Genomic DNA, 25,080 nt, shown 5'->3' on the forward strand with positions numbered 1-25,080 from the left:
CAGTTGCACGGAGAAGGACAATGATATAAATCTCAGTGCCACTACCAGATGGATCAATTCACCAGTAAGTTACACCTCAAACCTGTGAATAAAAACCTGTTCTGTCATGGGCTTTTACAAGATCAGGATCTCAGCCCGAGTGTTAAATACTTGGGAGGTGAATTATTCCCAGTTATTTCAGATTGGACACCCACTCCTTTCAACTAGTGGACCCCTGACTGCAGAGCTGGACCTCTGGAAGTAGACAGAGGACTGCTGTAACCCAGCGGTCAGCTGCAGTGGGCACAGACATGACCTGAGAGTAACTGCAAATACCTTCCCAAATTACGCTGCCTACAAAGGAGGAGGAGAAAAGTATTCATTCCACTGAAAGCAATTAAATTAACAGGTCTTTAAAAAGTGTTAATTTATTAAGATATACCTATAGAATGATCCATTTGGCTAAAGTATTTTTTTTTTGTTTTCTTTCCATTTCCTTTTCTTTCCTGTATTCCTTTCCCAGAAAAACAAACAAACAAAAAACAACACAAAACAAAGAAACAAAAAAACACACACAAAAAAATCACGCTTGACAATTAAGTTACTCTGGAACAAATGTGAATTTTGCTTGACTTTTTACATTTGCATATCTGTTCTTTTATAAGAATTCAAATGCTCTGCCTAAGATGGAAGGAAAAGAGCAGAAATTCTTCTGTCCATCACTTGAAGACTTAAGAGATGCAAATACGGAATTCTTTCATTCTTTCCATCTTAATCTGATAAACTTCAGTACCTTGGTAAAAACTTCCAACAATGCTGTGGTGTATTTATTTTTGGCTATTTTTTAACCTCATCTAACAGGATCACCTCTCCAGTTTTTTTTCCCCATTGTCTTTATCAGACTTTTAAAAGAAGTTGAAAATTAATTTCAACCATCCAACTGAACATTATTTTACTTCCGAGCCAGAACTAAGAATTCTGGAATTAATTCCAGATGTAACAATTCAGTATTATTAGAGTAGCCCAGCAGCTAAATTGCTTGTTTCCATTTGAAATAAGTCAAAATATTCTTCTTTTTTTTTTTTTCCTAACCCCAAAGGTCTAGCCTTGACCATTAAAAAAATTTAATCATTAAACCAGTCACCACAGAGAATTTAGAATTCAAGGACAGGAAATAAGCAGTAATGCTGCAAATGACAGTGTTATACAAATCTTGCCCTAGGTCACAGTGAAGAGCAACGATGATGTGATAAAGGAAGAACTGCAGATAGCAAAGACTACTGTGAAGAAAAAATAAATCAGTTGTTCTATTTTTTGTATGATATGCTAAAGCTTACATTTCTATTAAATTATACAGCCAATACCTGACTCAGAATGTGAGGTGGCTGGACGGCAGCTTTTATTGTATTTGACTATGGTAATATTTTCTCCCTTTATTATTAATAACTTATCACAGTATCTTGCTCTCCCTTTGTCCAAGACAGGGGTGAAGACACAACCCCCTCTGAAGCAAAGGCACACTGGTGTTCTCTTAGCAACATGGAAATTAATAATAATTGAATACAATATGTCAGAATAAGAAGGTTTTATTTGGCTGCCAATGTGCTTATGTAGAAAATTAAGACTGCTTTATTTGGCCATCTATTCATGGCAAACTGTGTATAAATCTTTCCTCTTTGAGTTCTTTCTTTCCTGTAAGCAAACAGAAGGCAGTTTTTCACTTCAGAAAACCTTGCATGCTGAAGTAATGCAATATACTCACCTCATTTGCTTTAAACAACCCACTGCATATTCTCGGACATACTGGTCTGGATAATTGAAATCCAACAGTTCCAATGCTTCTCTAGGCAGCAGCTTGGGCCATATCTGAAGGAGAGCCTGAAGCTGTTTTAAAGAGGACTATTAGGTCACAAGTAAAGTAATGATTTAAGAAAACAGATGGGTGTAACTGCCCATAAAAGCACTCATACTAACAGAAGGAGGTTACAGACTGGTCTGGAGGAAGGGAAAAAAAATACATTTTAAAAATGGGAAAATGGGCCCCCTTCTGGTTACATTTCTTACACTTTAAAATTACCCAGGTTATTATTTTGGCACAAGGTCTCATTTACACTTAATCTGAAAAATCTGTTTATTTACACATAGACACAATGCACAGCAAGAAAAAATTAGGTAAGCCCAGATATGTACATTGTAGAAACAGAGTTTTAATTAAATATTTAAATAATGTTTTGTGAATGATGTCATAAATATAAAGCATTTTGGTAATAATAAAATTTTTCCATTACATTTACATTGAGATATCTTTACCAAAAATATTCGTGCACCTCAGCTGTCAAGTATGACAAACATATATGGGTCCATAATCTCAGCCTGCATTTAACAGGCATTTTCATAACACTATTTAAACACCTAGGGGGACACATTCTGAACTGGTTCATCAATGCAGTTTTGGGAAATTCAGAAGACAAAAAACAGGCCCAGATGAATCACAATGCAAAGCCAGTGGCCATGCTACAATTTGGGAAGTGGAGGAAAGAAACAATTGCACTGTTTTCATAGGCAAATAGTGGTATGAATGCATGCAAGGTTCAAAATAGTATAAGGTAAAATTAACAATATTTTATAAATACAAAGGTCATCATTTCCCAGAAACATCCATGCAAAAACCCGTTCAACCCATAGTAAGGGTCAATGATCAGTACAGGTCAATGACTCCAGTCCTTAAGAAGAACTACAGCCCTCAACACTGACATATCATGAAAGCTTGTACTGAATTCTGAAAGAAATACTAACACTGAGCAGATACTTAACACCACAGAACAGACAGTGAAAATGCAAGCAGCAGCTCTTCTTGTCAGACACGCAGGAAGAAACTCCGCAACAAATGTATCAGAACACCTAGACAATCTACTTTAAATCAGATGCAGAACTAACAAAAATACAGAAACAATTGGTAATAATGCATTATCAAAATTAATGGAGAACCTGAAATACACTCTGAAAAGATGAGTCAAAGTAGCCTTACATGATTCATGTATCACACAAATTTTGAAAGTCCACAGCATGTACATGAACTGTAAATTTGAAGATGAAAACCTCCTCACTTTGACTGCTGAAATTATTTCAGAGGTTATAACAATGACAAAATGTTAAGTGATACAAGCTTAGAGGACGTAGTATCTAAACAACCTATGAAACAGCCAAGAAAACTCCAAAGTACCTACTGCTCTGTTCATGTTCTGCCTTGGAACATTTATTAAGAGGGAAGTGCAGCCCAACCTGCTCCACACCCCAGGTGCATTGCATGCTTCTCAAGTGCACAGGAGAGAAGGTATCAGAATCACTTGTTGTACTTGGACAAAGGAAGCTTGCACCATGAAATGCCCTCGTCTGCTTTGGCTACAGAGAGGTAACTGAAGACCTTCCAAGTACATCCCATTTGCAAAGACATTTTGCGTTTCAAAATATGTGTTAAGTTCTTGCACTTTCTGTGCAATTTCAACCTTGTTAACATGCTGCCCTCAGGAAACACTGCTCACTTCTCGCATGGTTTGCATCTCTGACAAGCTGGGAGGAAAAGATGAACAACCTGAATGTTTAGAGAAAACCTGATTTGGCCTTGGTGTATTAATATTTTCTCTATAAAGAAACAACCACTATTTCTTTCCTAAGATGACAATTTTACTGTAAAAGATAATACAACTAAACACAAGCCAGTATTTTTATTCCAGTTATTTCAAAAACTATCTGTCCTCTTTCTAGTTCTCATTAGTGATGGTGTCACTTCACCAAAAGTGGGTGGATTTTTTTTTTTTTTAATAATGGCTACATTCTGCTTATAGAATAAATACTGCTTGTGAATTCTGCTAACAAGTTCTGCCACTCTATGACTCTGCTGGGAGAGACTTTAAGGACCACGGAAATAGATGAAAAATGGTCTGCAATCAAATATAATACTCCATTTCTAAAAAACCCCCTTACTACTTCTGAGCTGTATTAACAGGAACAGGAATATATTTATTTTGTTTCATTTTCTTATAAACAATTGGTGTTTTGTGGGGTTTAGGGATGGGTTTTTTTGTTCTGTGTTTGGGTTGGTGGGTTTTTTAACTTTTTTTGCCTTAAGAGTCAAGACTTCTACTGAAATACTACGACCACAGCATACATGTTGTACCAGCACAAATACTGTAGCATACAGATATTGCTACATATGTTTAATTTTCATGAGGTAAATTATGTATCCTGCTAATTTTGGAATTCATACAATTCTTGAGGCTGTCTTGCCTTACCTGAAAAAGTAAGTAATTGGGAATACTAAAATGTCTATGTATTACAAAAATATCTGGCATGTTTACGGATAAGATCTTATTTTTCAGACAGACAATTCTTACTGCCAAAATCAATATTAAAATATAAACTGCACTATTGTTTGTATATAAGCAAACATAAATACTACATTCCTTTCAGAAAGTACACAGTAACAACCAAGATGACTAAGTATTTTCAGCCATTTAAATAAAATGCTTTATACATATTTTTAGTATCACCAAATTTAAAGGACTTTGAGCTGCCAGCTAATATCCATACTCCAAGTAACTTTTCAAAACTCTGCTACCAAAGGCTGTATTTCAAAACCCCTAGCAAGCAATCAGACAGCCTTTTCCTTCACATATTTCAGTGAGTAAACAAATATCTGCTTTTACTTCTACTGTTTATATTTCCAGATAACTTTTAATAATGAACAATAAATTCAGAAGTACATAATGGGATTACTGAGGAACAAAGGATTCTTGCATGTGAAAGAACACAAGTGAGCAAGAAAGGTGTGGGTGCTACATTTTGTTAGTGTAGTATTCACTGCATAGACAATATGCTAGGATGACATGCCATTTATTTTTGTAAGTTCATAGAACATACGCATCTAGCTAGTAGAAAGAATGTAATGGAAAATAAATGCTATGCTGGAGGTAAACTAAGATTCAGACTGACTGGATAATCACAGAAATCACAATGAACTGATGAAGTCAAGTTTTCATGGAGTGGTTTCCTTTCTTCCAAGAACACCCAGCTTGTAACAAACAAAAGGTGGGAATACTAACCTAGATGTTTATACTATCAGTCTTAATCCTTCACAGCAAATGTTTTTTTAGCTCAACGGTTTTAAAAATATATATATAATTAATTTAGAATTTTACAAAAATAAGACTCATGGAGGGACACAGATACCATCCCAGTGTAACATTCTGCAAGTAGTTGAGCATCATTTAAACATGTAATTCCATAAGTGGATGAACAAAACACGTAGACTGAGTGCTGTGCTTGGTAACACTGCCCAGACTGCTAGAGTTTTACCCAGCCTGCCCTGTACACCATCAGCCTAAAAGGTTTCAATACAAATCCAGGGTTCTTTTATTATTTTTAAGTCAGTCTATCAAGCAGGAATGATCTCCCTATAAATTTACAAGGTTCCACCTACTCCCAAAGAGCATCACAAGAGCTGCTTTCTATTTGGGTCCATACAGAAAAAGGCAGCTACACCAACTTCTTCAGAGTACAGTGAAATAACCTCGCATATCTGTACAGCAAACAAACCACTCAATTTTAATGAAGACATAACCTTGTATCCCAGCACTGGTCTTCAAGTTGTGATTTATTTACCACTACTTTAAAGAGACACTATTTGTTCAGTCAACATGATGAGAAATCTGTTGTACCACTAGTGGGTACCATCTCTTTGAGAAACCATCTGTCTGTCTCAATGAGGTTTAATTACCCAGTCTAAGATGTTGCATTTTTATACTTTTTCAACAGTTAAACAATTTTTATAAAAAGCTTTATTTCAAATCTTCATTGACAAACATAAAAAACTGCTGGGTTTTGGTTTTTATTTTAAATAACTTTATACAATAAGTTCTCACTGTGAGTGTAGGCAAACACAGGAGCTTGTTGCCCAGAAAGACTGTGAAGCCTCCATCAGTGGAGGCCCTCAAAACTCAGGGTGTTGGACTAAAATGCTCTCAAGAGGTCCTTTCCAAGCCAAATGACTCTGATTCTGTGAAATTCCTTGCACGTAAGATCAAAGTTCAGCACAAGGTTTTAAAAGTACGTATGAATTATTGCTGAGCCTTTCTCATCATTCAGAGGACCTCCTAGATACATTTTGGGTTTTGTTTGTTTTCTGGGTTTTTTTAATAAATGCTAAGTTCTTGCTTACGTGTTCTATGTGTCCAGGCCACAGAAGGCATACAATGACCTTTGGTTTATATAACAGTGCAATTTCAAAATGTCTATACTTGGGAAAGAAATCCTATTTACTCGTGATTTAACTCCAGCATTGTTTCCCACCATTGTCTTTTTCCCTTACCTGAGCAACATCTTCAAGTTTGTTCCATTTCACAGAAAGCAGCAGTTTTGGCAACGATTGTGGGAAATTTTCACGACAGTCATATCGCAAAGTCCAAATAAGATCCATTTCATTCTCACAGAGTTGAGATAAAGGATCTCTTTCCATTATTTCTTTTAGCACAATATAAAACTTCTTACCACCTCGACCCTAGAAAATGAGAAATACATCATGTTTTGATAGAGTTAGTAAGATTCTTATGTTTTAGCTTAAATACTAGAAATCCTACAAAAGGAAGATGAGATAAATCTCATGAAACACAGGGGAATGACTACTGTGCCTCTCTGAGATTTCAGATTTCTTAAGCCGTAAGAACTGTAATTGATAGACTCAAAATTCAGTGTACAGGAGTTTCTGAAAAAGTAACTAAACTTTAATGACACTAGATGGCAATATTTCTATTTTCCAACTCTAACATGGAATACTTCTGTTTAGGACACATGTACTTTCTGCTTTTGTTTTCCAAGTAAGCAAATTCAATAGATAGATAGATATCATGCTTTGGGGGGCTTTTTTATTTAATTTACAACAATAACCAGAAGGAAGGACATTTGCTAAGTATACACACACATTTTTTTGTCTTCTAATTCAGACTGGTCTTCTCCATTTCACTCTATTCTGTATCTCTGAAACACTAATGTTAGTACTGATTCTCTAAATGCCCTCATGCAAATTGCAAGGGCAGAAATTACAGAAATGAGCTACAACAGCATTCCATAAATCCATGGGAAACAAAAGAAACTGCTGCTTCTGGGTAAGGAGGTAGTAGTTGAGGGGAATAAATTAGTTTCAATACATACTTTGAAAAAAAATAAGGCAAGCCTTAAATACTGAAGCCAAATTTATCTTCACAATGCTGAAGAAGTTTCTACATAATATTAAGAAGGAGGCCAAATGTCTCTACACTAATGGAAAAAAAAAAAGGCAAAGGAAAGTTCAGAAGAAATGGCTGTCAATCAATTAGGATTCACAGCAGAAACAAAGAGTTCTCTTCAAATAACATTCTGCATGTTTCCCACCTGACAAAAGAAATACATGTTGCATACAGAACTTCAGTTCAACTTCTAGAAATTGTAAGTGCCTGAGCTTTGTATTACACTGAAATGTTTAAGTAAATATTTTCATTTAAAAATATCACCCAGGTTTAAATTCTTTAGGAGTGAATAGACTTTAAAAAACTAGTTGAATTGCAATGCTTGTTTCATAAAACTAATTGCATCCTCTGTTTCTGTTTCAAAGTAAACAGACTTGACAATAAGATGCTTCTTGTATCTGGTAAAATGTTGATCTTTCAAATTAAGTCACAATACTGTTAAATTAGCATGTTGCTATTTAAAATTTCCAAGTAATTGTACACGAACTTGTAGCACCCAAAGCAGCAGTGAGTTTTCACTTTTCCTGAGCACTTCAGGCAATTGGTATTTTAAGTGACACACTTTTCAATTAACTGTGTTATTCTTATATAAAATGCAGTTATTACCATTGATCCGACTGTGCTTTCAATATCTTAAATTGCAATCTTCTGATTTTTTGTATATAATACAAAGAAAATGCCTTCAGATTTAGGTGATCTTATAAAAATATTTCCGCCAGCTAGTACAATCCAATTCCTCATAAGCAGCATATAATAATCATATTTCAGAAACATCTTCTTACAGATCAATGCCAATTTTGAGGCAACTTATTTGGAAACATCTAACAATCAAGCAAATCGTCATACTTAATAAAACTGAGCAATTCTCCAGCAATAATTTATGCAGCCTAGGAATGTTTTCCAGATCTAATGTCAATCTTAGCTGTGTCCCAAATCCACCGTTTGTAAAGCAATTGTCCTTTTTGACAAAAAAAAGGTAACAAGTCTAAAACAAATTGGAAAACATGGATATATACCTGAATTTTAAGGCAGTTCACCAAGTGAATTACATACAAAACCAAAACATGTTGAACTGTTGTTATTTGAGCAGCTGACTTATTTATTTATAGATAGATGTAGAAGATGAAAACAAAAAAACCTCAGAAAGTTAACTTGATAAGTTTCTAGCAGATGCTTACCGCCATTGCAGCATTGTCACTGCTTCTTGCAATCTCAGCTGCCTTTTCAAGTATCTGCAAAAAGATATTTTTTAATACATTAGATTTAAAACCAAATCTGACTGCATTGCACAGGTAAGTATTCCCAAAATGAAGCAGATTAAGGAAATTTTGCTTTTAGATATCTGCTCCTTCTGTTAACACCAAAGCAACATTTCCCCAGCTCAGCTCTGAGTTACTCTTGCCTACTTTATTTTTTTCCTTTTGAATGTTCTACCTAGTTTTTGAAATTTATGTAATAAATCATGAAGGTAGTTAACTATAGATGTAAATACAGTTTTTCAGACTATGTTCTGCACTCTACTGTAGCCACCAGAGGTATGTTGGAATGGTGATTGCCTCAGCTCATTAGACCAGTCAAGCTGGTCAGATATCTACAGTTGTCAGATGCTGCTGCTCTGAGGAACAATTCATAAAATGAAATACCGATTAAGAAAGAAGTCTATGGAACTCCACCATCTTCTTTCCCTCAGAGGTCTGCCTCTCCCATCACCCAGGAATATACCACCACCCCAGACACAGATTCAGCCAGCCTTTTGTATTGTCTTCACTCAGGCAATATGAGAAACAACAGGACTACAATAATCAGAGCAGAAACACCCAGCAGCTAAAATCCTTAAAAAGATCTACTAACTTTCTTTCTCTCTATGAAATGCTTATTAATGCATTACATCTGCTGCATGGCTACAAAGCTTGTTTACATACTGTGCATGAAAACATGCACAAAGAAAACCACAAGGTCCTAATGCCATGTTTGATGTTGCCTCCACAGGCTTTTTAGAGTTACGCTGTTTGCAAATAAACTTTGAACATTTCTGGAAATCCAGCTTTGTTGGACTGAAGTACGAGCCCCTCAGTGTGTCAGCAGCACTGACCACTAACCAGCCCAGGACATCACTCCTGCATGAGAGAACAATTTTGTTAGCAATTCTAAAGGCACTTTTCCTCACTCACCCAAGCAGCTGTTCACCGCAGTGGACTGATGCTATGATTGAAAAGATTCATCTGGCTTTGCACATTCTGTTTCTTAAAATAAAGACTTGGCATTCCATTTTCTGTTTGTTTTGAGTTTTTTTTCTTGCAGGAAATTGCAAGTAGCAACTGTTTTGCAGTATCATTGAGCTCTGAACTCTGATAATTCATTAAGTTTCTGTAGGCATATAGAAATTTCTGCCTCGGAAAAGAGAGCAAGGTAACTGATCTCTGACAGATTCTCTTGGTGAAGGTCCTGTTGAATCAGAACTAACATCATAGCGGCTTGAATTATATCAGCTGAGAATCTGTTTTTCAGAATTGCCTAGATGAGACTTGGTTGGTCTATGGTTGCTTCTGATTTTCCCAGTATATTCCAAATATACACTTCCATTCTAGACAGACACTGTAGAAATCTTCAGGAAAATTTAGGTGGATTTAATTCAAGAATAGACCTTGACAAATCCCTTTCATACAGTATTAAGAATCTGTTTATCCTTAAAAGGATTTTAGCTCACAGAGGAAAGAAGTGTCCCAAAGAGTGGGTAACGCTTGCACAAAAGAATGACAGCTCTTCACAGATCACAGGCAAACACAGTTTGATGGTTTCCAGAATGGCAGGTAAGTTTAGCTTTTTATAAGATCACTAATACTGGAAACTTACCATGCTTCTGAATCTCAAGAGGCTATGTACAGGCTATTTTACGTGTATGTTTTGAAAATACTCTCTGAAAACCCTGAAGTGAGAGCACTGGCACTCTCACCCAGTGCAGGTTTAACACACTGCAGTATGGTAACAAAAAGGCAGAAAGTGGGGAATTCAGTGTAAAAAGCAGTGTTGAAAAGAGAAGAAACAGTTATTTACACATAAGCATTCATGACTACTCTTTATGTCATACCTTACCTTATCAAAGGGAGGGTAATTAATAGGCTGTTTTGAAAATTCTTGAAATCTAATGTACAAAGCTGTGGCATTTTCAGTGTATGGATTAGTCTGGACAGTTCCCATTGGATTCAACATTTCTTCAAGTTCATCTGAAACATCAGAGAGAATAATTCATATATATAGGCCAGACACGCATTAAAATTAAAAAAACTGAAAGGCAAAGACACTATAAGTTGCTTGCTGCATACAATGGAGAGAAGCATGTTTTGCTCCACAGCACTTTTACTACAATGCACTGCATTTCCAGCATAAACTACTCATACTTCCTACATCAACATATTTTCAGGAAAAAGACACATTATGTACCTATCCACATAAAAAACCCAAGTAGTAAAGAGATTGTGACACGAGAATTGGACACACATACAGTAAGTATTCTACTATTTGATACTACTCTTCTTCAGTTTTGTAAGCATTTAAAGTCTAAATCTTGAAAGTTCAACTTTACCAGGAAATGACGACCAGCTGTGCAGTACCAGTTCTCCATTCTTCAACTGTCCTTTATAATCAAATACCATGGTGTTTACCCAGGCTACAGGATAATGCTGTTAAAGGAAACAATTTTTTAAAGGAAACTCAGATACCAGAGAATATTAATATGCAGCAAGCACCACAATTTAAGTAAAACTGAGAGGGTTGGGTTTTGTGTTTTCTTTTTTTAAATAGTGGTATCTTTCAGAAAAGCAGCTAAACCCATGCATTTTCCAGTAGCTGCTGCAGTACCCCTGAGGACAGTAACACTTAACATTAAGCATATCACTCTACCAGTGTAAAAATGTCCATTTCCTTGAATGTGAGCCTAGACACTCATTTTTTATCTCAATCACAACTCATCTAAAGTTCAGAACAAAACTAACTTCTGAAATACAGTTCTTCAAAGAGCCATTTGCCAGCTGGCCCACAATCAAAATTGTCTTGCCTTTTTCAGTGTCTTAAAGGTATGAAAAGTTTGTTTCATACCAAGATACATATGCTTTTCTTAATTTATTTTCTTTTCATTTTGCATTCTTGAGCATTAAATTGAGGACAATGCAAGATTTTTTAATAGTCATTTCAATATAATTCAGAGGTTCACTCACAAAAAACAATGAAATAATTACCACTTTTCCTGCTTTCCTAATGGTTTGGTATTTGGAAGGATTCATTGCCTTGGTTGACTTTTTAGTTTTCATTTTATCCATCACAGCATAAACTGCAAAGCACAGCCTTGCCATTCTTGGTAGATCGCAGACGTTTATTTCAAACTCTAATACTTCATTCCAAACATGGTCGCTTCTCCCAGATATTTCTGTGCTTACAACAGTTTTACAAAGGAGCTCTGTACCATGGAAAAGTCCAGCCCTAACATGAACCTGCAATGAAGGAGTGAGAAATTTTAAGCCTGCCACAGAACCTACACAATTCTACATAGAATATTATGTGTAACATACATATATGCATCTCATCAATATTTCTGTCTAAAAAGAAATACTAATTTTGAGGTTTTCAAATGAACCAAACAATTCTTGAGAACAAATTCTTTTTCATTTGCTATTCATGTTTCTGGTCAAATAAAAATCTGTTTGATTAAATAATGTTGGCCACCAATTTTTTCAGTACTGAATTACCACATATGACTACTAATCATAACAGCTCATTTGCAGTAACTAATACAATACATGTATATACAAATGCTTCTAACTTAATTAACAGAGAAGGAAATTGCACGAAACAAACAACTAATGAGAATGAAAAGGGCAAGTAATTTTCTGAGTACAAATTCAAATCTCCAGATAGAATCACTTTAAGCTTCTAAATGAGAAAAGTGTTGAGTTTTCTCAGCTTCAGAAAATTTTTTTTTTTTTAATTTAAAACGGTTAAAAAAAATGTACAGAGGGAAAACTGCTGATGCTGATATCAGAAATCACCTGTAATAATAACAACAACCTACAGAATTTCAGGAATTCTGTTTTGTCTTTAGCACCCAGAAACCAACAAACCAGCTGGCATTAATGATAAAAATAAGGAAAAGGAGAAGGGCAAGAAGAGAAAGACACCGGAGTTTTGGCACTGAAATTAAACACATGACGGGTCAATGCTAAGATGTGGCTTGAATTCCTCTTTGCCTAATTTTTAATATTGTTCTTTGCTGTCAAAGTTATGTGCCACCACACCTCTCTGACTTTTCGTAATATAAAAAGCATGAATGATCAAGTCAATTTGATAGCAACAAGCACTGTATGGTTAGAACACGTTGGTATTTTGCTAGCCTTTTGGCTAGTTCAAATTCTATGATTTCTAATCCTGTGAATCCCAATTTAATTCTTTTCACTCTGACACTCCCCTTTTACTAATGAAATAGTATGTACCAATGGTGCAGCCCAAGAGCAAGACAAAAAGAAAAGCAATTTCAAATGTGACCCAGTCGGAAAATTGAGTGTTGGACAACTTAATGAAGTCACTTGTGCTCTAGGTGAAAATTCTCCATCCAGCTCACATTAGCAGAGTGCTTTCCATCTGATAAATGCTTTGTTTCCCACTACAAACACTGCATTTATGAACCCTGCTGGTGTTTTCAGCAAAAACAGATGAATATTGGCTGATCCAAAGCACAATGAAACTGAAAGAACAATGGCAGTGAATCAAACAGCCTTAGGATCAGGACTAGGAAACAGTTTGTCCGCAGTGACAATTCCATACTAGTGTAGAAAACGTAGGGAAACATGCACCAACTTGCAAGGTTACTATGTTCATTCTTAGTTTTGGGTAACTACAGGACTTTAAAGTTATCAAGACTTAGAAGCAGTCTTTTTTCCCCTAAAAGCATAATGAAGTTAACCAAAACTTGCTTTTCATAAGTATGGGGGAAAAAAAAAAAAGAAAATAAAAAACCACAGAACACCTCAATTCCCATGTTGCTTCTGGAATCCACCACCTTTTTTCCATTCCCTTTACTTTTAAAAGCTTTTAAGAGTCTACAGAAGATATCACAACTAGCTAAATAATAGTCTAGACAAAGAAAAGGGAAACATCTATTTTTGCAGACATCCATTTCCACAGCCAGTGTCTCAGCTAGTAAAATTGTAGCTATGGGTCATTTAGCTATGCAGTAAAATGTAGCCTTTTAATATAAAAGGAGGTTGTGACAATATTTTTGAAAGAAAATAATGCACTGGGTATCCTGAATAAAGCATCAGAACAGCAAACTTCAGTGGCTAATTTAATTTCTTCCTCCTCTTCATGACTGGCTATATAATTTATTGATTGCCAATCAAAATATAGGAAATTAATACTGCTCTACCTCCCAGGCAAGTGCCTTGTAAGCTTTTAAAGTAGTTGTGCAATAAATTCCCATGTGTTAACAACTTGTGGTCTGTAAAACAGTCAGTAGCCCAGTCATGTACATTTTTACAGGAAGTGTTACAACAGCTTTTTTTTTGTTCAGCATGTTTAGAAAATAAAAGACAGATTGTATAGAAGCATGCAGTCCATGCTTCGGCACACAGACTATATTCTGGACTACAAAGATACCTTATGCTCCACTTAAAAATGTTTAACATACTCCTGTTTGTCAGATGTTTATGAAAGTTTAGATTGAATAAGCTCATTTCATACCAATATCAGTACTCTACAGAAAGCAACTTTAAAAATCAAGTACCATATGACCATTGGTGTCATATCATCCATGATTATTGATAATATTCTAATGCACATGTCCAACTTCAGCCAAAAAAGCAATACTTTAGCAATAAAGCAGGGTTTCAACCAATGCTACCAACATAACTGGGGATAACTAAAAATGCTACAGTTTTGCTGAATTGAGATCTGTATTATTTTGAGTTCACTAAACAGAGTATCATTAAACTGATGAACAGAACAACTTCTGATACTAAGCATACTTACTTTGGCATTTTCTTCTGTATTTAGTTTATTACCCTTTAACAGAGTAATCTTGAAAGGGTTGGAAATATCCCATACACTCTGAGAAGGGAAACAAAGACACAAGTTGATACTAAATCCATGTAACATATGTAGGCCTATTTTATAAGCTACGCATTTTAAGCAAAACTCATAAATGCAAACTAAAAAAAGATGTATTTTTTAAAATAGAATTTTTAAACTTTAAAAAAATCAATTTGCTATCATAACTACAAGAGCATACAAGATGCCCTACAGAGGAAACATTTATAAAAACACCCAGCTGAGTGGGATGGAGGTGAGAAGAGGCACTGAATGCTGCTTGCTGGCAATTCAGAATAACCCTTCGAATTTTTTCTTCATTCTGAATATATACAGAGTGTGTAATAGAGCCAGGTCTACCCACATTTTAGAACAACAGTATGTAAATTATAACTCTGATGTAAGGCTGTAAGTTCAGCAATAAAGGAAGCACCATATTACAATAAAATTCAGATGTATATTATGGCATAAGTTGCCATCACTGAAGTGGCAATACCATGCAAGACATCTGGGCTAATACAAAAGATCACTGACCACTGCTATCCAAACTAGTGGAGACTAAACATGGCTTTGAAGCTGGAGCATCCAAATTCTCTGTAATAACTTCTACAGTTACTGGAAACAGATTAGCACCCACTCTTCTGGGTTGTGATTAAAAGTAGAATCAATTGCAATGGAAAGGACATGGTGTGGGAGAAGGATGGATGAGATGAGGGAAGGTAAGCAGTTTCCAAAAAGCCTCAAGGTCTGCTATTTCTGACATAAACCTGCTCGCAAACAGGAGGCTCTGAGTAGACCCAGGTGACCTACACTGGAAAACAGCAGTAGCAGCACAAATCCCATGCAATTATTTATATTTCACAAGTCCCTGTTAATTTAGGTTATTAGATATTCAAAATATCAATTCACCATTGTTGGTCTCATTTTTTTTGGTGGCAGAGGAAGAGGAAGGTTGGATGATTTCCGGTTTATGGCAGCTTCTATGGCAATCATCTCCTGCTCACACATTTTCTTTATGGTGCAACACTCAACCAGAGTCAGCTGAGGAAGAGTCCTGTTCATCACACAGTTGCGTATGTACTAAAAGCCCATGGAAAACAGTTATCATCAGCTAACAGACTATTTCCACAGCAACTTTCAAATCAAATAAACAAATAATATACATCAAAGATACAAAGGAAATGGTGCATGTGCATTTATTTTAAGTTGGAAAGGGCTACAGACAAGAGGAGGAAGTGTATTACTGTTCAGCATAGCTGACTATCCAATGGCATGGAAAGCCAAATTTTGGCCAAGGCACCGGAGAACTTTAGGGTAAGTTCCAAAGAGCTTCATGTACCTGAAACTGAATTAATGGGTGATCACCAAAAACATACTCTAGCCTTCCACTAACTTGCAGCACATAGTCAGCAGGATCAACTTCCTCATCTTCTTTTCCATGGATAGTCAAACGTTTTCGGATTGCCAGTTCATTCAGCTTGATGGGATTCATGTTAGGAGAGACCTGAAAACTAAAGACATCCTAACAAAACACAGAGGAATAATGAATGCCAAGTTTGTCATAGTCAGATGTACAAGGTTTAAATCACAGCATACAAAATAAGAAGAAATACTTAACTGGTAAAAACAGCCTACTTTAAAACTTGCAGCTAATGTCTACATCCTCAGTGCAATCAGAGCAATGGTCACCCTAAAAGCTTACATATTATCAATCCCCAAACTTTTATAGTATCAGAAGTATTTTTAAGAACACAGAACTTTATCTCATTGATTCAACAGCAATTTACAGACTTCTAGATCAAGATGCAGATCTAGAAGCTTGCATTTTAGAATGTGAATCAGGAAGACAATGAATCATGCATATATTTCCAAATATTTAGCAGTAATTATGTATTAATTATTCTTTCTGGCCACGAGCAAGTCATCCTCTTTCTTGGTACCACAGTACTCAGAAGAAAAATAAAGCCTCAAGTAATGAAGCAGAAGAAACTGTTAATGTGATTTATGTCCCAAAAATCATTTTATTTGGACGAGTGCAGAAAAGAGGGGTAGGAGCCAATACCTGTAGGATGCTGAATACAACATGGAATTCTCTCCATTTTCAAATACATTTTTTAATCACACCTTTATAGGCTATATATGTATTTCTAAAGTACTTCTAATCTTGATACATTCTAAAAGTTCAAATTCATTAAAGCTCCTGATGTAAAATATCTCTGTGAAAACTGTCATCTCCCTTGATCTACCACATTATTATGTTATGCACATTTACTTGCAAAGGTTGATTCAGTGAGTTGTCTTTTTTTAAAAAATTTACATACACACACTCCTGAAAATGCAAACATTCTAAAAAGCAGTTATTTACAAACATTAAGTGCTGTCTGGTTTACAGTCTTTGACTTGAGCTTTATTTATATAGAAGTTTACTGGTAAGAAGCCAAGCTGCCCTAATGGAAACAATCTAACTCGGTAAAGTCAGGCAAAACTAATTCTGTATTTTCTCAGTTTCTGCATGGTTCACATCAGCTTCCCCCTTTCAGAAAGCCACCACACTGTGAAGGCTTTCTTCTCCTGTCATAACTGGCAGTGGGTAGACAGGGAATTACACTTTTTCTTCCCAGGAAGCTGATGCTCTATGACAGCTGCCTTATTTCTAAATTGTAGGTCTTTACACAGAAATGGGGATCAGCCTCTTCCTCTTGCTCCAGAGACCATTAGGTAGCTTTTACAGCTCACCCACACATTCTAATACTTTAGCATTAAGTATTATAATATTTAAGTATTGTAATATTCCCTTCTCTAAATCTTGCAGCTTTCCTACAGAAAGAACACAACAGTCCCCATACCTTCCTATTTAATTCTCCTGAGATGACTCTAATACTCAGTGCAAGTAGTAAAGCCTGGAACAGAGTTTACTGCTCTAAAAAGCAGCTCAGATTTTAACAGTTAACAGCTCTGAAGGTCAGAACTGGCAGCAGAAGCATTCAAAACATTTGAAAAGTCAGCAGCCTAAGCTGTTACAGTGGCAGGCAAATACATTCTTCACCAGCATGAGCTTTTGCACTGCTTTTGTACTGTTAACCTATATATAAAATACTTCAATCAAAAGCTGACAAACACACAGATTTTCTCACTCCTGGACAACTACAAGTTCTCTACTAAACCAAGGAGGACTGGAAAAAGGTTTTGACATAAAAACAGCTATGCATCCCAACATCAGCTAGTGTTACTGGTGACCAAACATAGTATTCACCTTTGGACTTAGTGTTTCCTGAGTTGGATATTATTTACCAGTTTGGATTTTTTTATTTTTAAGTTAAAAAAGATAATATCAGAGATAACACAGTTTTGTAAATAAAATTATCTGAATAATTAGAAAATCAGTATCTAGCACCTGGGTCAAAATGGACACCAAATATACCCTGATGTATTTACAAACTTTTGAGTTTTTATGGTTCTCAATGCTGATCCCTCACTGTTACCCAAAAGACACAGTGCAAAAAATGAATAATGGGAATAATACTGGGCTTGAATAGCATCATAACAACTTCAACATCAAAAAACTGAAGCTAAGTAATTTTATGTAGAAATTAAGGTTTTTTTTATTTTAAAAATAAGTTATAGATTTGTTACCTGAAACAAAAAGTTAACTCTAAGTCTCAGCTACTGGTTTGTCTAGCAAATGGAAGAGTAACTGTTTACAGATGTTCAACTTGACTTCTGTATGATTTAAAATGTCTTCCTCAAACTAATCAGCAGATCAACCCCGAAGATGTTCAACAGTGAATCACGAACAGAGTGTGCTGAATACGGTGCTTTCCACTCACCAGCATCCCCCAAGTCTAAAAATGAACCCTAGTGGAGCAACACAGCTAAACAAAAACAAATCCTGAGAACTTTGAATTAAGCTTTACACTTAAATTAATGTGAAAGAATACAGAATATACAAGTTGTACATTTCTATTTTAGAAGTACAGCTGTAATTTGACTTCAGAAATTAAGTTTACAACTGTAGGTTTTTGCCCTCACCTTCTTTCAAAAGACAAAGATCCTAGTGAAAGAACTTGCATTTTAAAACAAACTCCGTAATGTTAGTATTCTATTTAATTTACATCCTTGATTAACCATGTGCTAATTCAGATCAGAATCAAGAACAGTACATGAAATGTGATGAACAACCATTCCTACCTGGCAGTTATCAAAATGAACAGCCACTACAAGATTTCCACTATAGAGCTTATCTTGGAAGCTCTCTGGGATGACAGGCTCCTGTTCAGGTGGGTAAGTGTGCTTTAACCAGTCCATCCAGGAGAGACCCACAAGTGACTGAATCTTCTCCTCACTGATTCTCCGCATTTTAGCTCGGAAGTCATTCACTTCAGGATCTTGTAAGGCATCAAACTCATGGAGACCTGAAAGAATTAAAGCAAGCAAATTACTTGCACAATTCCCATGCAACCTGACATGAGAGTTCCATTTAAACAGCAAGAACCAATACCTTTCTAAGGTACTATAAAATGGAAAAGCCAAGGTACTATAAAATGAAAAATCCAACCTCACCCTGAGCTCAAGATAGTTTGGAAGAGTTTTAAGTCTCGCTTCACAAAAGCAAAGAAAGCACCAGAAATACATTGTAAAGGTCATACAAGTGAAGAATTTTTTGCAAATTTTTTTTTTTTAATCCCACAGAAAGACTTTTTTGTCTGTTTGTTTAGAAGTCAAAAAAGGAGGATAGCAGGACTGTAAATAGATAAATTTATTCTTTTATTTTCTGTGTGATTAAAATCTTCCAGTCAAGTCAGAATGACACAACTGAAATTTTGACTAATCAAAGACCAGTACAGATTCTTTTCCAAAACATGTAAAGAAAGAATACACAGCTGAGATTCTCTGGTACTTAAGGAAGAGTAGGGCATGCAAGTGTTTCTCTTCTCCTGAATTTTGAAGGACATTGTCCAAATTACACAAAGAAGAAGATAGAAACACTTTTTTGACTGCCAAGGTACAGAATAGGGGCTGCATAAGGAAGGATCTCACATAGCAATAAAAAGCAAAATATTGAAAGACTGTGAATCTCTCTCAGAATCTGTCAGAATGGTTAAACCAGCTAACTGTTTCCATTGTCTGTTTTAACAAATAGGCAGACAGTGTACTGCTGAAATCTAAACAAAACCTGCAGTCTTTATAAAAGACTAACAATGGTTCATTGTTTTAAAACAAGAGGTATGATCTCACATGACCCTGTCAATCTTGATTGTATAACCAAGCAGAGTAGATTTAAAAGCTGAAAATTCTGAAATAACATCAAGAACAAGTTACTGTGAAACCTTTAAAAATAGCTTTTCATTGTTTGCTGAAAATCAGTGCCACAATTGAGAGCAAAACCAAGAATGATATTGTTAACCAACTCAGAAACCATGTATAACAAAATCATAATAATTTCTAGTTCCTTCTGTGCATCCAGTTGGTTATTAGACTTTTTATGAAAACACTTTTCAGGAATTATGCTTTCCTTCACTGAGTAATAGTATTGTAGATTTTTCCCTCATCTGGCAAGATAAAATTTGGTCTTGACTAATGTACGAATACAATACAGTGCCAAAATTCAATACAGAAAGTAGCTTTCAACAAGCTTCAAATGTTTTATCTAGTATTTAACATCTATTAACCTACATCAGTATTAGTTTGAGAAAAGGAAATTGCCAGGGAAGTACTTAATTTTTGTTTTATTCCCTGCCCTGTTACCTGCCCAATTAAGACTCTCATACAAAACATTTACCCTAATTTTTTTTAAAAAATGAAACATAATTACCTTTGCCTATAAGGACACCTATTTTGGAATCCAACTTTTCTCCTGGATCACAATTCCTTGTTACTAGTTTAAGGACAGGAAGAAAGGGTCTAACATCACAAAGTCTCCGTGTTTCATCCTCTAATTCTTCATGTACAGCAGTCTGATTCACGCATGAGAACATGTAAGAGTCAATCTCCATGAGGAGATGAAAGAGTGGATAGGCATGTGCTTGCTTCCATAATAGCTGTAATGTAAAAAGAAATAAGCAAAACAAGAAAGCATGGACATACATGAGGGCCCTGAAAGTAACATTAATACCCATTTACATTCCCAAAAGAATACAAGTAACATGTTCGCTAACATGGTTCATTTTTATCCCTAGATGTCATTACATATTTACTTTGTCTAGTTTGTATTCTCTATCTTGAGCTTATTTTTAAGCAGCAGTTTGTGTGCTTAAATATCCCAGGGGTAACTAACACAGAGGGACAAGTACTAGGAGCTAATGGGAGAAGGGCAGCACTAACCCTCATCCTGACTCTCATCCTATTTGCAGAGAAGTTGCTATTCTGTTGTTTTGCCCATGAACTAACCTCCCCTTGACCAGGTTACCCTTTTACTAAAACAATTACACCTTCCAGTTAGAATTATTTCAAGTATTTGAATATAGCACAAAACTTATTTCTCAGATCACTTCCACTTCAAGTGGCACTCTCATTTCTTCTAAAACACTAAGTGTACCACTGCATACAAAAAATACTTCAGTGCCTAGAAAGTTTCCAATCAGGAGTACAATGAATTATATAAAGGTACTACTGATATGAAGAAAAAAATGTCTACAAACAAGTGAATGCTGTCAGATGGAACAGGAAGGAAAAACAATATGATAATGAGAAATCACACTTCTTTATTGTCTTTTAGAAGTTTATTATGCTTAAGGAGCAGATTACTTTGTTTAGTAACTCACCCACTACCTAATTCCATAGTAACTTGTCTAAATACCCTCACATGGCCATTATCTGATGAAAAGTCAGTAGATTATTATTTAGTACCTAGGGTTATTTCCTTTTAGTATTCCCTCATTTCTTAAGTGATGCTCTAACAAGACAATTATACACAACCTTCAAGAAGAGGCACAAATGTTTATTTTAAAGTGCCCATCTCTGGTGTCAATCAAAAGAAGCAGGAGCACAACTTGTGACTTCTGAATTAAAAATCAAATTAGGCACAGCATCTCCTGTTTGCATACTAATCAGAGAAATGTTAAATCAACCTACAATGCACTAACCACACGTTAAAAAAACATTTAGATGTAGCAATACAGTATTGATAGAGCTATTAACCTCTGAAGTGTAACCATCAGCAAGAATTTCTATGAACCTTGCCATCTGCCCAAAAACATTCCAAACCAGACACATATACATCTTTATTAATCCATCTGCTATGCACATGCCTTCAATACATTATTTTTTATGCTTGCTCAAATTCACTGCTTGATTTGCCAAAAGGAACATAAATATCAGCACTCATTCCAAACAGAAGTTAACTTCTAAGTTAATTGACTATTTGGTAAATTACCTGTTTAATATGAGATATGGTGGCATCTCGAGGGACATCCAGGTTGATGTAAATTCCAGTGGGCAACAGGAAGTCCACAGATATTGAGCCATCAGCACCAATCTGTGAATCCACTGCCCAGATGTCAAGGCTGTCCGTCACGGCAGGAGGCATTATGGAAACTCAGTAATATCATAACCACATGGCCTTAGGGAAAGAAAAAAAAATAATTCAGTATACTTAACCTTCTATAATTAGACACACATTTTAAAGCCTTTGGAAAGTTTACATAAGCCTGCTTCTACAGCTCAGCTTGCAAGTCTGGGATCTCAAATGGCAGTACTGCAAACACATAAGCATAGTTTCACTCATTAATTCCATTTCGTACTATAAAACCATTGTCTGGTAAAGAACACTTGTTGAGAAGTTTATATCAATAAAACAAAGTATTAAGAGAAAAAACAAATTAATTAGAAATTAGCTAAAACAAAGACAGAAAATCATTTTAGAATTCCTCTAAAACTGTTTACCTGCATAAAATACAATCAAAGCAAACCTCTTGGATGACACATGGTAATATTTAATATGAAAACACATTGTGTATTTCCTAACTTGGTTTTTGCAAACTTCCTGTTAGGTGTCCATGAATGTGGTCAGAGTGACATATCCAACTTGAAAGTCTATATTAATAGCAGGAAAATCCTCTTCAACTCTATTACAAAGTTACATTTCCCTCTAAAGAGGTGTATTGTAATTTGCTTCCACCCTTAAAGACATCTCCTATGACCATCTACTTCAACACACTCCACTGGCTTCCTGATTACCTGTCCTTAGAATTTCAAGACTTTTTAATTTACTTTTAATGCTACCACTAGTTTTTCTGATCTACCAAGTTTCACTGTTTGTTTACCACCCTCCCAAGATGCATTTTCCGTTCACTATTCACTGATTTATTTACCTTCCTATTCATCCAGACAATGCTCTTCAGCGGATGAAGGGATGGAAGTGTTGTAAAACATTACTGTAAAGCACTTCTCCAATAAAGATGAGTTACTCAACACTTTCTAATTCTTATTGGACAACACAAGATGCAGGAAATCATCTTTTGCAAAAAAATAAAGCAGAATGTGAAACTCTACTACTATTACTGCTTGCCACTACTTTTATCACTTTTTCCCTTCTCTTCTAGATCCTTCCCCTGCTCTGAATTTGGGTCTGTTCTGCTTACCTGAAGGTTATTTCCCCTATTACAGCACCAGCAGAAAAAGCAGGTTGTAACCAATACACTGGGCTGCTGTTCTTCATACATCACAGAGCAGGTTCAAACAAGCTCATGGGCAAATGGAATAAGACAAAATAAGTTAGCAAACCAGCCTTCTGAAATGCAGTCCCTACTGCTGACTACAGTGCTAAAAGGTCGTTTACACTGTATTTTCCCCTTTGTTAAGACATCAGGCAAAAACCATTATCAAAAGGTAATCCTTTCTACAGGAGCTAAACACACAAAGTTATACTTAGATCCAGTACATGATTGCTTAAATTGGTCAAGCGATTTAATTACAGACAATTACTGCACTGTGCAAACTTTCCAAATGTATGTGCATTTACGAATACAGCTTTGCAATTCCAAAGCACTGTATTGCTACTTTCCCCCAAAAGTAATCAGGAAATCTTTTTATAATGCACTATAGTTGAACCTGCCACAAAACTCCAGGAGACTAACTGCTTCATAACAAAGGTGCCTCATTTCCCTCCCTCTCAAGCTTATCTTTTTTTCTTCATAAAACAGCTTAGGAAATGTCACACCACCAGCTTCTATATCCAAACTTTACCGTACGCAGAAGTTAACTCTTTATTTATGGTGAGTTATATTTGTTTGCTACACCTGTTTCACAGAAACCGAACTTTTTACAAATTGGTAATGCTTTAAAATCAACTAATCCACTGTCATATGCATCATCATCCTTAACTGAGAACAGAAATACTAAAGTGGTACTTCAGAAAGTCTCTCTGTAACTCCTTGCTTGATACCAACACCTTGCAATGAAATAAGCAGAAAGATGACTGTGCCTCCAATGGATAACAGAATATGCCAGCAGCACAAGAAATCAACTACTATGGAAGCATAACTTTTTTATTTACAAACAAGCTATTAATATTTTGTATGTATTATAAAGGGCTCTTCAGTGCTAACTTTTACTGATCATTGTTGTTAAACAGTACCTTTTAAATCACCTCTTTAAAACATTCAGAGTCCATCTCTGCCTCATTCCTCAGTACTGGTTTTCAACTCCCCAGTTGCCATTAAATATCCAGAACTGCTCATCTGACATTTGGAGAAACCCAGGAGTAAAACCTCCAGGAGAACAAAAAGAACTACAATCTCCTAAAGCTTACCAGTAACTAGTGGAATAGTAAGTCCAAAACCTGCATGGAGCCCAGCTGAATGCTCCAAACAGCTACTTGGTACCAGAGCTGTGTTAAATCTCACCTCTAACTGCCATGTAAATACACTGAATAGAGACTCAAGTCATCTCAAAACCTTTCCATTCAGCCTTTGCAAAGTTGTGAGGACCTACACAAGCATGACTGCTGCCAACACATCTTGCTACCACATTAAATATGTGGATCACTTAATATTTTGCTTAAAAAAAATGTACTACATTTTTCATTGAAGGCAAACAAAAAATCTCTAATTTAAAAAAGCAAAAATAGATAAGAAAAACATTTTTCCTCAAACGAAGCAAGGTAGGGGGCTTCTGTCATCAACATTATTGAATAATAGTTCATCACCACCAGGTACCCATTCCCCCCAAAAAAAATAAAATCCACTACACTGCACAAGACTGAATCAAAACAAAAAGAATTGGAGACGGGAGTGCAGACCTGGTGACAACAAATCAGGTATGAAAATATTTTATCTTAATTACCAGATCTTTACAAATCCACCCCTTCATTTATCAATGAGCGTGGAAAGTTTAGCATAGTGTGCAATCTCTTAAAGCAGATAAAGGAAATAAAATTTAACCCCATCATGCCACACAGACTACACTATCAGAATAACATAGCATCTGCCCCCCCAAAATCTACAGAAAATGTGTAGTTCCTCATTAACAATCAGTGTATCTTTAACAAGCTACTATTTAAATGGGATATTATTTCTTTTCCTTCATCCAGCTACTTTTACTCAAAATCTTGGCTGCAATTTTTTGTAACTGACAATAGTAATCACAGAAAAATAATTTAAATTATCTATAACTAAGTATATTTCATATCTGGCTGGACAGAGTATAGTTTCAGTTAATTTCTGTAGTCAATGTGTTAAAATAAAGTGGTATTACTATTATAATCCACTACTTTAACAGGTACAGCAGGACAAAAAACATTAATCTCTTA

At 35.6% G+C, this 25,080-nt stretch overlaps 1 protein-coding gene across 10 annotated transcripts in view; it reads right to left on the reverse strand.

Moving 5' to 3' along the window:
* PIK3CB (phosphatidylinositol-4,5-bisphosphate 3-kinase catalytic subunit beta) overlaps positions 1-25,080 on the reverse strand; it is a 105,911-nt gene that overhangs the window by 16,470 nt on the left and 64,361 nt on the right. For 8 of the 10 annotated variants that reach the window (XM_051626256.1, XM_051626255.1, XM_051626254.1 and 5 more), the window contains 12 exons: positions 21,706-21,891; positions 20,146-20,371; positions 18,522-18,745; positions 15,673-15,855; positions 15,243-15,413; positions 14,277-14,354; positions 11,495-11,746; positions 10,843-10,939; positions 10,353-10,483; positions 8,438-8,491; positions 6,347-6,535; positions 1,742-1,863 (listed from right to left, as the gene is read on the reverse strand). In XM_051626256.1, coding sequence (XP_051482216.1) covers positions 1,742-1,863; positions 6,347-6,535; positions 8,438-8,491; positions 10,353-10,483; positions 10,843-10,939; positions 11,495-11,746; positions 14,277-14,354; positions 15,243-15,413; positions 15,673-15,855; positions 18,522-18,745; positions 20,146-20,371; positions 21,706-21,858 — 1,880 coding nt within the window. In that variant the 5' untranslated portion in view covers positions 21,859-21,891. Of the gene's footprint in view, positions 1-1,741; positions 1,864-6,346; positions 6,536-8,437; positions 8,492-10,352; positions 10,484-10,842; positions 10,940-11,494; positions 11,747-14,276; positions 14,355-15,242; positions 15,414-15,672; positions 15,856-18,521; positions 18,746-20,145; positions 20,372-21,705; positions 21,892-22,912; positions 23,606-25,080 lie in introns of those variants that run through there. The other 2 variants (XM_051626262.1, XM_051626263.1) reach the window with 2 other exon arrangements.

The sequence above is a fragment of the Apus apus genome, chromosome 8 (genome assembly GCF_020740795.1).
Source record: "Apus apus isolate bApuApu2 chromosome 8, bApuApu2.pri.cur, whole genome shotgun sequence".
Taxonomy (NCBI): domain Eukaryota; kingdom Metazoa; phylum Chordata; class Aves; order Apodiformes; family Apodidae; genus Apus; species Apus apus.